This window comes from Pteronotus mesoamericanus, unplaced genomic scaffold, assembly GCF_021234165.1.
Source record: "Pteronotus mesoamericanus isolate MK-2021 breed Mesoamerican mustached bat unplaced genomic scaffold, CSHL_Meso_final contig_25, whole genome shotgun sequence".
In the NCBI taxonomy this organism is placed as follows: Eukaryota; Metazoa; Chordata; class Mammalia; order Chiroptera; family Mormoopidae; genus Pteronotus; species Pteronotus mesoamericanus.
Genome location: NW_026555105.1, coordinates 38,914,787 through 38,927,920, shown reverse-complemented (window position 1 = coordinate 38,927,920; position 13,134 = coordinate 38,914,787). Strand labels below are relative to the sequence as shown.

The following is a 13,134-nucleotide window of genomic DNA, read 5'->3' as shown; positions in this document are numbered from 1 at the left end:
TGCAGAAGCTTCTTATTTTGATGAGGTCCCACTTGTTTATTCTTTCCTTTATGTCCCTTGCTTTAGGAGACATATCAGTGAAAAAATTGCTGCATGGGATATCTGAGAGTTTCCTGCCAATGTTCTCCTCGAGGACTTTGATGGTGTTGCGACTTATATTTAAGTCTTTTATCCATCTTGAGTTTATTTTTGTGTATGGTGTCAGCTGATGATCCAATTTCAATTTTGTGCATGTAGCCGTCCAGCTCTCCCAACACCATTTGTTGAAGAGGCTATTGTTGCTCCATTTTGTGCTTCTGCCCCCTTTGTCAAATATTAGATGCCCATATAAACCTGGGTTTATTTCTGGGCTTTCTGTTCTGTTCCACTGGTCTATGGGTCTGTTCTTGTGCCAGCACCAGATTGTTTTGAGTACAGTGGCTTTGTAGTAGAGTTTGATATCTGGTATTGTGATCCCTCCTACTTTGTGTTTCTTTCTCAAAATTGCTGCGGCTATTCGGGGTCGTTTTTGGTTCCATATAAATTTTTGAAATGTCTGTTCTATTTCTGTGAAATATGTCATTGGTATCTTAGTAGGGATTGTGTTGAATCTATAAATTGCTTTGGGTAGTATGGACATTTTGATGATATTAATTCTTCCAATCCATGAGCACGGTATATGCTTCCATTTATTTGTGTCTTCCTTAATTTCTTTTTCAAATGTTATATAGTTTTCTGCATACAGGTCTTTTACGTCTTTGGTTAAATTTATGCCTAGGTACTTTATTTTTCTTCTTGCTATTGCGAATGGTATATTTTTTTCTGATTTCTTCTTCTATTGCATTGCTGGTGTACAAAAATGCCTTTGATTTCTGAAGGTTGACTTTGTATCCTGCTGTTTTGCCAAATTCACTTATTAGGTTGAGGAGTTTTTTGGTAGAGTCTACAGGGTTCTCTATGTACACTATCATGTCATCTGCAAACAATGATAGCTTTACTTCCTCCTCTCCTATTTGGATGCCTTTATCGCTTTCTCTTGTCTGACCGCTGTGGCTAGGACTTCCAATACGACGTTGAAAAGAAGCGGTGAGAGCGGACACCCTTGTCGTGTTCCTGATCTCAGTGGGAAAGCTTTCAGTTTTTGCCTGTTGAATATGATATTGGTTGTACGTTTTTCATATATGGCCTTTATTACGTTGAGGAATGCCCCATTTATTCCCATTTTGCTGAGTGTTTTGATCATAAATGGGTGCTGTACCTTATCAAATGCTTTTTCTGCATTTGTCCAGATGATCATGTGGTTTTTGTCTTTTATTTATGAGATGTATCACGTTTACTGATTTGCGTATATTGAACCATCCCTGCATCCCTGGGATGAATCCCACTTGATCGTGGTGGATAATCTTTTGAATGTATTGCTGGATGCGGTTTGCCAATATTTTGTTGAGGATTTTAGCATCTATGTTCATCAGTGAAATTGGCCTGTAGTTTTCTTTCTTTGTAGGGTCTTTATCTGGTTTTGGGATCAGGGTGATGCTGGCCTCATAGAAGGAGTCTGGGAGTCTTCCCTCCTCTTGGATTTTTTGGAATTAACTAATATTTAAAGCGTGTATGGTGTGCTAGGTAGTGTTCTAAGACTTGACACGGATTAAGTCATGCTGGCCTTGTGGCACTCTGATGAGCCAAGATGAAGAAACACATGTTTGATAGTGTATACATGTGTATTTTTTGAGGATGTAAGCTGTGGGTGTCATTTTATTTACACATATAGTTACATGTTTTAACTTTCTAAATCATTTCTAGTTGCTATGCTAGAACTGCGTGTGGCTAATGAGCATTGGAGATACAGCGAGTGTGAAATGAGATGTGCTTTAAGTACAAAACATACACAAGATTTTGAAGACAATGTTAAAGCATGCAATGTAGCCCTAGCCAGATAGCTCAGCAGGTTGGAGCATTGTCCTGTATGCTAAAAGGTTGCAGGTTTGATTCCCGGTCAGGGCACATACCTAAGTTGAAGGTTTGATACCCAGTGAGGGCGCATCTGGGAGGTAACAGATAGATGTCTTTCTCTTATATCTATGTTTCTTTCTCTCTCTCTCTCAAATCAAGAAAACATATCCTCAGGTGAAGATTAAAATAAAATAAAATAATGTAAAATACCTCTTTATTATTTTGTATTGATTATCGAAATATTGTATTTGGGATATCATGAGTTAAATAAAATAGATTACTAACATATTACTACAATAAAATAAATTATTAGTAATATATAATGTATTACTGTTGATTTTACCCATTTTTTCTTTTTTTTATAAAATGTGGCTACTAGAAAATTTAAAAATGACACATGTAGCTAGCTTCATATTTCTATAAAACAGCACCATGCTAGAAGTACATATCTCATGGCTTTCTATCAGCTGAATAAGAAATAAGATTGAGAACCTACGCTTTGTTAGGTGTTAGTGGGCCTAGACAGGTCTTACTTCTCCTAGGTGTGTTTCTATCTTAAGACCTGTGTGTTGTTCTAAACTGGTGGTTCTCAGCCTTGATTTTGCAGTGGAATCACCTTGGAAGTTTTAGTAAATATGGAAGCTTGGTGCCCATCTGCCTGGAGTTTGAAAGTCTGGCCAGCCTGGGCATCAGAAGCCTGTAGGTGATTTGAAGAATTGTCCAAAGCTGAGAGCCAGATCTAAATAGGAACAAACGAGTTGTGAAAATGATGTGGCAAAACAGAGCCTCACATTTTGCCCAAGAGTTTTGAATAGCTCTCATGGAAAACTGAGTGAGGGAAAACCTGCAATTCAGAGTAAGTGGGGAGAAATGACAGAAAAGGAAGAAATGGAGCTAAAAGAGGGAGAGTGGGAAGCCACAGCCAAAAAATGCCTCTGTTATGTGAGGTGCTATTTCTTCCTGGAAACTGAGGGCAGGTTACAGAGGTGCCAACCCTCCTGCCCCATCCTCCACTCCACCTGGGGCTGAGAGAGGCAGACCCAGAGGAAAAATCCGCAGCCTTGAGCTGAGTGCCCAGTCCATGGTCCCCTTTGCCCTCCAGATTGAGCAGAGGGCTGACTGCAGTAGTTCTAGATTGTTTAGTCAAAGGAAATACTCAAGTTCATTTTCTAATATTTTATTTATTGATTTTAGAGAGAAAGGAAAGGAGAGAGAGAAACATCAATTTGTTGTTCCACTTATTTATGCATTCATTGGTTGATTCTTGTATGTGCCCCTACTGGCAATCAAACTGACAACCTTGGCATATTGAGAAGACGCTCTAACCAACTGAGCTAACTGGCCAGAGCTCAGATTCATTTATATAATAACATTCTAAATGTCTATTATGTAGAGAGTCTCAGAATTCAGGCAAATTTCACTTAGGAATATTAGAGTTTATTAGAATCAAGATAATAAGCTGCTCCCATCCCTCCAACTGCTTCATGTCAATCACAGCTTCCTCACAGAGATTTCCCACAGTGCTGAGGCCTCAGGGCAGAACTTGGTCACCATTTTATTAAAACTATTGGCTTAGCCCTGGCTGGTGTGGCTTGGTTGGTTAGAGCATCATCCCATAACTGAGGGGTTGCTGGTTTGATTTCGGTCAGGACACATACCCAGGTTATGAGTTCAATCCCGGGTTAGGGCACGTGCAAGAAGGTAACTGATTGATGTTTTTCTCTCTCTCTCTAAAGTGCTGTGGGAAAAAGAAATATCCTCCTGTGAGGATTAAAAGAAAAAATTTAAAACTATTGGCCCAGGCTTTTCTGAATAATTTTAACTTTCAAGATCTTTCCTGGCAAAGTCAGTGTTAATGTGGCAAATGTTTGTATCAACTGCCATCCATCCTTTGATGTTGGAGAAAAATAGATCTTTCTCAGATAAGAACCTCTTCTCTGAGACAAAACACTAGATATTTTCCTTCTCCTTCCTTCCATCTCTTTTTTTATAATTTTGAAATGTTATATGAATTTTTTCATATTCCCAACTTGATCAGGGTTAATTAAAAGACTAACAGTTTTGGTCTTGAGTTCACCATTGTGAATATGGTCTGTCAGATACTACCAGGTGATTAAAATACCTGTGTCTCGGGTACTATAACATTTCTCTTAGGCATTGGGGGAGTACCCAGGCAGTGCTGTTAATAATCAGAGTTCTCTCTCATTTCAAGTCTCTTAAAGTAACTGAAGGTAAGAGCTGCCCATTGAAGTCACATTTATGAATGAAAGCATTCAAGATTGGGCTTCCTGCATTTTGTGTTTTCTTATAGATTTCAAATTGTAACTTCCGCATGACATAAACTACTTAACAGCTTCTATTTCTATTCTGTGTCCCTGCAGGGAATATTTGGCAGTGCATGCAATATTTTTAAAAAAATCCTTTCCTCTGGCTGGCATTCAACTTTTATAACATATTTTTAGATCTGGAAATACATTCTCCTCTCCCTCCACCACCATGTATATTTTTACTCTCCCTCTTATTCCTTCCAAACTGTACTGAAATCTGTTTCCTGACAATTTGAGAACTGAGAAATGTCTGCGTGGGGGGAAAAAATGAAGACACATGTTATGTTGTAATTTTAGCAGGGAAATATTGCCCAATGACAAAACCAGGGGTTGTCTTGTGATGTTTTCTTTTGCTCACACTAACTTTTCCTATTTTGTTCTCACTGTCATCTCGCTAAAGGTTGCTGAGACTGCTTCCCATTCAGATGTTGTGCCTTGCTTTAAATCAGCAGAGTATTGGTTTTTAAAGATAAGAACAGCATTAATGACCTTAATTTGGAGAGTGGGGAGGACCACTATATGGGTCGACTGTCATTTTTGAATCATTGCAAATACAAAAAGTAGGGAATCTGTTCAGCCATCTTTCTGATCTTGAAGTATCCATTCTACTGGGTTTGAAAGTTTGTTCAGACACAAGGACTTACAAAGCACGTGCTAACTGCCAGACACAGCTCCAAGCACTAGGAATATACCAGCAAAGAAGACCAAGCCTCTGCCCTGCTGATTTTGAAAGAGTGCTGAACTCTCAGCCAAGGCACTTCAGAGGTTGCAAAAGAATGGGCGGCCTGTCTGCAGGGCCCTTTTGCTTAACTGTGACTGTTTCTAGGTCCAACTAAGCCAATTACTGTCTTAGGTAACACTGGAAATCCTTTCAGGTTAGAACAAACTTTTCCTTCTGCTCCTTGATTTTTGCCTCATATCACTATATAAGCTGCTAAAAAAAAGGTAAACTTTTCTGTTCCCTCTCTATGGACAATCTAACCACAAACACTGGCTCGGGTTTCAGATTAACATCTCATTATGGAGTGTACATTATATTCTGCTTTCCAAAGAAGAAAGACAACTAAAGAATATTTCAAAAATTATTTTCACACATGATTATTGTACAGTATTACAATGTATTATGTGCAAAATTCCATTTAAAAATCATTTACAAAAGGAAGTACAACACAGTATGTGCTGAGGGTTCTGGATGTATCACAAAGGCTAACAAAGGAACAAGGTGCAAAGCCAATCAAATTAGATGACTACGCATCTTTACACAGTACAATAACATGTTTTAGCAACTACCTGTTACATTGATACAAGACCCTCATACTTTGTGTACCCCTAACCAGGTTTCAGAAAACATAAATTTACTTCACCATACATTCTTAAAATTCAGATGGCCTTTTTGGTGCATTTGCAAACTCTTTTCCAAACAGCATCTTATTTAACTCAATGAAAGCCACAGTAGACATTACTTGGTTTCTGCTCCACATAATTTGATGCTATTAGTTTTGACTTATGTGGAAAATACAAATAAGTGTTATCCTTATTGTCTTTTTCCTCATGGGGTTTTCAAAATTGTTTCCAAAAACAAATAACATGGTAAAATTTAGCTAAGTCTCACTGCATATTTACAATATTCTCAGCATAAACAGTTCCTTCCATCTCCTTTTCCCACTTTCTTTAAGGAGCCTGAACCAGCAGACTAACTCCTTAGTCCTTTGTTAGAGTCTGTATTTCTCTCTCAGTCTCTCTCTACATTCATTTCTCTCCTGATCCTTAACATCACTTGGTTAAACACAAGACAGCAAATATCACTGAGCATGAACAAGATAACAGTACATCAGATTTCCAAAGGCCAGTGTCAGTAATACATCACTTTAAGAAATCCAGCAGTCTCTCCCCACAAAGTTGCCGAAACATCCAGTTATAGAAGAGAGACTTGTAAAATGCAATACTCTCAAATCCAGCAAGAGATTTCTTTTTGAATATTAAATGTTAAAATCACATGCATAATTATAGAATATTTTAAAGTTACAAAAATACTTTAAAAACCAATCCTGACAGTTTACCTGCAACTGCTATAAAAATTTCTATGAAATATATAAAAACACAAAGGCTCTTTGCAAAATTTTTAGAAAAAAAGGAAAAAGGAATAGGAGAAAGAAGCCATCCAAAGAACTGAGAAGTACCTGACGCACTGCATCGGCCAACCTTGTCAAACACCTGCTGTTGAATTCAAGAGAAGAGCTTGTACCTTAAATGTTACTCAGCACATATACGTACTTGTGCATCCACCTAGAACCTGGCTGCAGGTAGGTAGCAAACAATTGTAGGACCTTTGGACCATCCAATGCAATTCTCCACTTCTGAAGGGGAATGCTACTGTTTCATGAACCTCAGCTACCTTGCATGGGCAATGTTGCTAAAGATGCCCTTGGCCAAGTTGGCTCATGGATGGCTTAGTCATTGAATTGAGGGGTCTGCAAGGAGGTGACTGCTTTTCAGACACAAGCACGTGGAAGCCAGAATGCTGGGTTCCTAATCCCCCTTTGAATGGACCACTGGAAAGTCCCAGGTGCTTTCTATGAGGTGGTGGGGTCTTCTTCTCCATTCTGGACAATGACTCCATAAGGATCATTCTTAATGCGCTTGTAGACAAAGTGGAAGATGTGGGGTTGTGGCCGGCTGTGTAACTCAGCCTTGATTTTTTGAGGATAAGTGTCCTCTGCCAGCTGCTGCCATGTTTCATCAACAAAGAGGAAGAGGCTATACTCCTCAGGGTCCTCCACCTTAAACTTCTCAGCACAGAGCTGACACACATCCTCAGTGGTGACGTACGGTCTCACAAGGAGGGTCTTGCCTGTGCAGCCACTGTTGACCTCCTGGAACGCAACTCGGAGGTAATTCTGCAGGTGGAAGGAGAGATGTTGGAGCGAGTAAGAAGAGGGAAACGAGACAGAATAGCAATAAGTGAACATGATGAGATGCAAATGAGAAATCTATCTTGCAAGCCACTGCAGGCTCTGGCTTCCCAGGATATATAATGCCATGACACAAGGCCTTCAAGTGCAAGGAGAGAAGCTGCGCTATATTTGGACAATGGGGAGAGCACCTATATGGACTGAGTGGCTGTATTTTAATTCATTACAAATATAAGGAACAGGAAGTTCATTCAGCTATTCTCATCTTTGAGTGCCGTTCATAAACCCTGGTTAAGAAATCCTGGTGAAGACTGAACTAGATCCAATACCGGGTTTACTCCCAGCTTCAAAAACAAACTAAACAGAAAGCCTGAACCAGGAGTAAGCAGGAAGAGACATGTAAAATATGTACACACAAGAGTACATATTATACTCACTTTGCATGACTTTTCATGAGGCTTAAGCAAGGGCAATAATGTTAGGCTAGACCCCATACTGACAATATTTGACCATTTTTCACCTCTCCAAATGGCAATTTCATGTGGTTTAATCTAATACAAGCGGCTCTGAGTACAATATGGAAAACATCAGCAGGAAAAAAAATGTTGATTCTTCCAAAAGGCTTTGGAGATGGAGGTGATTAAGTGCAAAGTGGTGTTGCGGGAACGTAAAATATGTTGGCAGGCTTGGCACTGTGAATAGCGCCAGGTGTGTGCCATCATGAAATACAATAAACTTTTGATCTCACAGTGCAAAGTCCAAATGGGGTATAAAGAATCTTACACTCATACGAGGGCTCTTGGAGATTTTGTGACACTGCATAACTTCTTCAGTTTCCTCTTATTCAGGAGTGGGGTTACCAGATAAGATAGAGAACACCCAGTTGAATTTGATTTTTCAGACATAAAACATGCTCCTCTTCTACATCTAAATTCCCTACTTAGGAGTGAAGGGAAGTGGTGCTCTTTCCAGGGTCCCACATGAGGATTCACTGGGATGTTAGAAGGGAAACCTCCTTCAAAGGGAAGGACAGGGAGCTCTGCACTGGTAAGAAACTCTGGATGCTTGAATTAGAACTCCTTAGAGAACACACATTCTCCATTTTAGCCAACCCTGTCCTTTCCCATCTCAACTCCCCAATCCAATACTTGGCTCATGCACATGTTATCCAGTTACTCATTGACTTCTGAGGAGAGCTTTGTGAGAGAAGCCAACATTTTTTACATTTTACTAGTGAAGAAACTGAGGCATAGAGAGGCTAAGCAACTAGCCCAAGGTCCCACAGCTAGGGAGTGGCAGACCCAGAGTTCCAGTGTCTTCACCACTGTGGTATGCTGCCTCTTCAACGTGAGGAGAGTGTGTGTGTGTCTGTGACCCCTGATTTAGGAGTTTCAAGTGGAATTTTGTGTCTGAGTTTTTGTTTTTACACCCAGATGGACTGCTGACAATTCCCCTCTTAGGTTATATTCTAAGGTATGGATCTCCTGAGTGAGTGGGGCCAGTAAGAACGGATGTAAAGAGGGAAGGGGGAGGTGTGGCCTCTGGGGGTCTCTAAGTTAGAAGCTCCAACTGGAGAGAAGGGACAGGAGGAAGGGGCTGGTGGCAGGTGGGGAAACGAAGAATGAGCTTTTCTCATTTCTTCTGTTCCTCTCCTCAGAGGGTATATAGCCTAGGAGTCTCCTCCTGGGAAAGGCAATCACAGTATCCCAAAGGCAAATGCAAAATCCCTAACACATGGACAACTCTTCCACAGTTCAAGGGGGCAGGGATGCACATAGTATGAGGTCTTGCCTTCTAGATTTATGTACCTGGGAAGGAATTGCTGAGACTACTGCTATCTTAGAGAAGAACTTGATAATCTTGCCTTTGCAGAAGGGCTGACTATGAACCAAATGTACCTTTGAGTATTTTCAGAGCACTGAGGAGCAAAAAAGGCAAAGAAGGTGAATCTGAGTATGGACATTGACAAATTTGTCCTGCTTAAAAATTCACTACATGGCACATAGGAACAATGCAGTCAGGTTTTATCATTTGATTTAAAACTTTCAAATTATGATTCAAAGACATTTGCAGGTTTACTCATAATTTCATAGACTATAAGCAAATCGAGGGTTGTTGTGCTGGGTAAAGATTTCTATAGACCTAATCTACCTCTTCTCTTTAAGAAACAAGCTCTTTGGGAATCTCATATTCCTGGGTACCAGCTCACAGTCACAGAAAATTCCAGATGGGGACCCAGGCAGGACCTGACGGCTGCCAGAGCTGATGCTGCCAGTGAGATTCTGGGGTCTTCTGTTTTGGGGGAATTGGTAGAGGAAAAGGAAGGGGAGGAGGGAAGGCATTACTGCACCTCTCCCTCTTCTTAGAGAGACCAGGTTGACTGCAGTGCCTAACACTGCTATTTACACTCGTTCTTCTGATGAAATAAAGTACCCACCACCTGTGCCAAGAGCTTCTTCCTTGACTTCCTATCTGTTTAGGTGCTCAGCATCCATGCTGTACATTCTGGGAGAAATCCTGCCTTAATTTGACTTTGTTTCCTTAAGGGCAGCAAAACTTGGGACAAACACATCCTTTTTTTTTTTTTTTTTAAATATAAGCAAAACAGAGAAGTGAAACAACAAGGTCAGAGGGTAGTTTAAAAATATCTCTTCCGCTGGATGACTTGCCAACGGGGGAACCTCAGGCTCCCTGAGAGCCAGCTCTTCCTTCATGGAGGACAAGGAAAGCAGTGTGCCTCCCTCTACCCCTTATCTTCATCACCGGCCACATACCTGAAAGTCATCCACTGAAGGGATGGTCCGGTTGGTGGTTCTCCGTTTGTGCCATTGCCTCAGGGTGTCTCTCGTCTCTGAGCTGAGCAGTCTTGCAGCTTGTTCTTCTTGGAAATTCTTTATCAGAGAAAGTGCCCCATAGGCGCTTGTCAAGTAATAGCCTCCTAAGAAGGACAGAAAGAGCGAGTGTCCAAGAGTTTCATATTTTGGTGATAAGTTAAGGGGACTTGTAGAGGCTGTGCTTTGTATTTTCCCCATTTCCCCAACATGCATTTCTTGTGGGACCACAAAAGCACACATCCAGAGCATGTTCTTCATGCCTCCATCTCTCCCTTCATGCAGTCATCCTCAAGCAGCACTGGGTGACCCATGGGCCAGGGATGGGGACACTGGGAGCCCTGCCAGACAATGCCCTGCTTTCACTGATGGGATTCCCATTCCAATGGGTGACACATACAGAAATCTCTAAATTATTTAAGTGCAATTGTGCAAATGTTTTGCAGAAAAAAAGTCCTTTTTGTTGATGTCATGTGAGGTGGCGAGTTTAGCAGCTCTGAGGCCAGAATCATTTACTGTAGCAACATGAGCCCATACATCTCCTGGCAATTTCTTTGGGGCTTTTTTTGTTTTTAAGGAATTAATGTTTTCTAAATTTTAAGTAAAATATATGCTTTGAAAAGACTGCACAATATACAACTGTGTTCACAATAATATGGGTTCCTCAAAATTTCTCCCTTCTTATTCCCTTTCCTACCCTTATTTGGGAACTAAGGTGACACATTTAGGAAAAAGTAATTTACAAGGAAAAGCAAGTAATGTCCCTTTGATGGTGCATTTAGTAATGATTTCTTATGTTTGTAAAGTGTTAAAAGACTACAACGCTGTGAGATACACAGAAATGTGTTCACAGGTTTGTCCTCAACTATAATTTGGTGCTTTCTGGAACTTGCAAGCACCATGCTATAGAGCCATTAGGGGACACCCTGAATGTTGATTAAAAATTCTCCAATTGGGCACCCACATTTTAAATTGAGAGACATTCTTTGTCAAAAATGCTATTGAATCTCTACCAGAGCCCTAGAGCAGGGGGTAAGTTTGTGGGAAGTAGAGTCTGAGTCCCTGCTCCATGGAAGTTTATAAATTTATTAAAGAAAACAAACACTGATAGTTTATTCATGCAGGAATCAGTAGTTAGTTGTGGTTAAATCAGTTTTGCGCCACTTTCATGGCCAAAGTATTTAGCTGCTAATACAAGATCCCAAACAACTCTTTCTCTGTTCAACAAGCGACAACAGTCAAGGTGCAATTGGTCTATCACATGAGAAATGAGCAAAGCCCCCTGTGAATCCCAGTGGGCATGTAACTTGAGAAAGAAACACATCTTTGTGGTTTTCAGGTCACTGATGGAGATTGGGGGTTATTTTTTTTTATTGCAGAATCATCTAGGCCACTCTGAGCAATATACTTTTCATGTACACATCACATGTCAGTCTTTTTGTTTATAGTTATTTCAATAGTTTAACTGCCCACCAGCCAGGGGTAAGTTTCCCAGGGCAGTTCCACATGCTAGCACAAAATGGTGAGTAGCTGATTTTTACCAAATATTTGCCCCAAGAACAAATCAGCACGTGACTGAACTCAAAACACAGTAGCCCATTTAAATGCTACACAGAATTTTAGCAGAAATCAATATCAAAAATTCAAGAAAGGGGTTCGAGTATTAGAACTGGGACTTGGGGGGACTGTTACAATGAAGTTTGGGAGGGAGGGTGTTTCCTTTGGACATCAAATTTTAGACTCCAGAGCTGTGATCTGTTCTGGCCACTAAAGAGAAAAACAAAATGCTGGAAGCACAAAACTGACCACACTTTGAAACATGTGGATGCAATCAGAGGAAGATTTACATTTCAGCAAAACTAAAGCCCTACCACAAGAACTGTGCACTTAAAAGGGGGTCTATAATGCTTTTTCCATAACTACCTGCTTAAACAGCAGAAAAGAGATGTGGGCTACTACCCTGCAAACCAAAGAGGGCCTGGAGCAGGCCACGGAGGGCTGGGTCCGTGATGTAGCTCTGCTCAGCAGCTTCTTCCTCCCGGTCTGCACAGCTTCAGTTCACTAGAGCACAGTCCTGGTCTGTAACCACAGCCAACCAGACTGGCTGCCCTGCTCTCCCAGGAAGGTAGCCAAGCAGCCTGAGACAGTAAAGTGGAAGCAGTCTCTAGTTTAAGCATGAGCTCACAGGCTGCTCTGTATGTTCACTAGCTGGGCTCGTGTGTTTCTCTCATGCATGATTTCTGGAGGTGAGGACAGCAACCTGCTCATCTGTCATCAACAGTGTCCAGGGCAGTGTCTTCCTCTGGGGAAAGTGGGGAAAGGTGGCAGGAAATGTCTGTCTATATCCTCAGGCCACAAGATGTAAGCATATGTTTGTTTAAGTACACATTGTCAGCAACAGAGCAGTAATTTTCTGAGTGAAACTGGCATGCCCATTCCGTAACATGCCAAGAATTTGACATACGTATTACTAGAAATTAAACATGATTGAAGCTAAAAGAAAGTACCCGGATGCATAAAAAAATTATAAAAATTATGCAATATATAATAATGATGAAAAGTATAATAATGATGGCCTGTATACTTCTCTTAGTCACTGGACAAATCCATATGCTTTCCTCCCTCCTATCAAACCCCAGGGCAGAGCAGGGAAGGAAAGCCTTGGTAGCTCATGTTGTGAATAATAATAATAAGAGGCGATAAACAGGTGAGAGGGCAAAGGAATGAAAGAGGCTCATTCACATCTGTCTGTGGGGACAGAACAAAAAGATAATCATCACTAATCCTGAGTCAGCATTAACCCTAGAGAGGTGGAAGATGCACCATATGGGCTTCAAGGAGGAGGGCAGGCCTGGTAAGGAAGCCAGCCAATAGGGGACTATGGGATATGTTATAGAGTGGCAAAACATTTAAGTTCCCTTCAGGGAAAATACAAGTATGGCACATCTCTGGGGAATCCTATCAACTCCTGGACCTTTTTCCTCAAGCCTAGACTAAAACTCACTGGGGAAAAGGAAAAAAACAAAAACAAAAACAAAAAACCCTATGCAACAATTCAGAACTCAGGGTCTATCTTGGTTGGCTCTTACAGGGACATATGAAAATGGATGAACAGGATTCACAATGCACAGG

General features: G+C 40.8%; 2 protein-coding genes across 7 annotated transcripts in view; both read right to left on the bottom strand.

The window, feature by feature from the left end:
* NAA20 (N-alpha-acetyltransferase 20, NatB catalytic subunit) overlaps positions 1 to 6,644 on the bottom strand; it is a 44,109-nt gene extending 37,465 nt beyond the window's left edge. The window contains exon 1 of the mRNA XM_054574128.1: positions 6,440 to 6,644. Coding sequence (XP_054430103.1) covers positions 6,440 to 6,453 — 14 coding nt within the window. The 5' untranslated portion in view covers positions 6,454 to 6,644. The remainder of the gene's footprint in view (positions 1 to 6,439) is intronic.
* The window catches only part of RIN2 (Ras and Rab interactor 2), a 105,209-nt gene continuing 98,106 nt past the window's right edge, over positions 6,032 to 13,134 (bottom strand). For all 6 annotated transcript variants that reach the window (XM_054574122.1, XM_054574121.1, XM_054574123.1 and 3 more), the window contains 2 exons: positions 9,946 to 10,109; positions 6,032 to 7,156 (listed from right to left, as the gene is read on the bottom strand). In XM_054574122.1, coding sequence (XP_054430097.1) covers positions 6,833 to 7,156; positions 9,946 to 10,109 — 488 coding nt within the window. In that variant the 3' untranslated portion in view covers positions 6,032 to 6,832. The remainder of the gene's footprint in view (positions 7,157 to 9,945; positions 10,110 to 13,134) is intronic.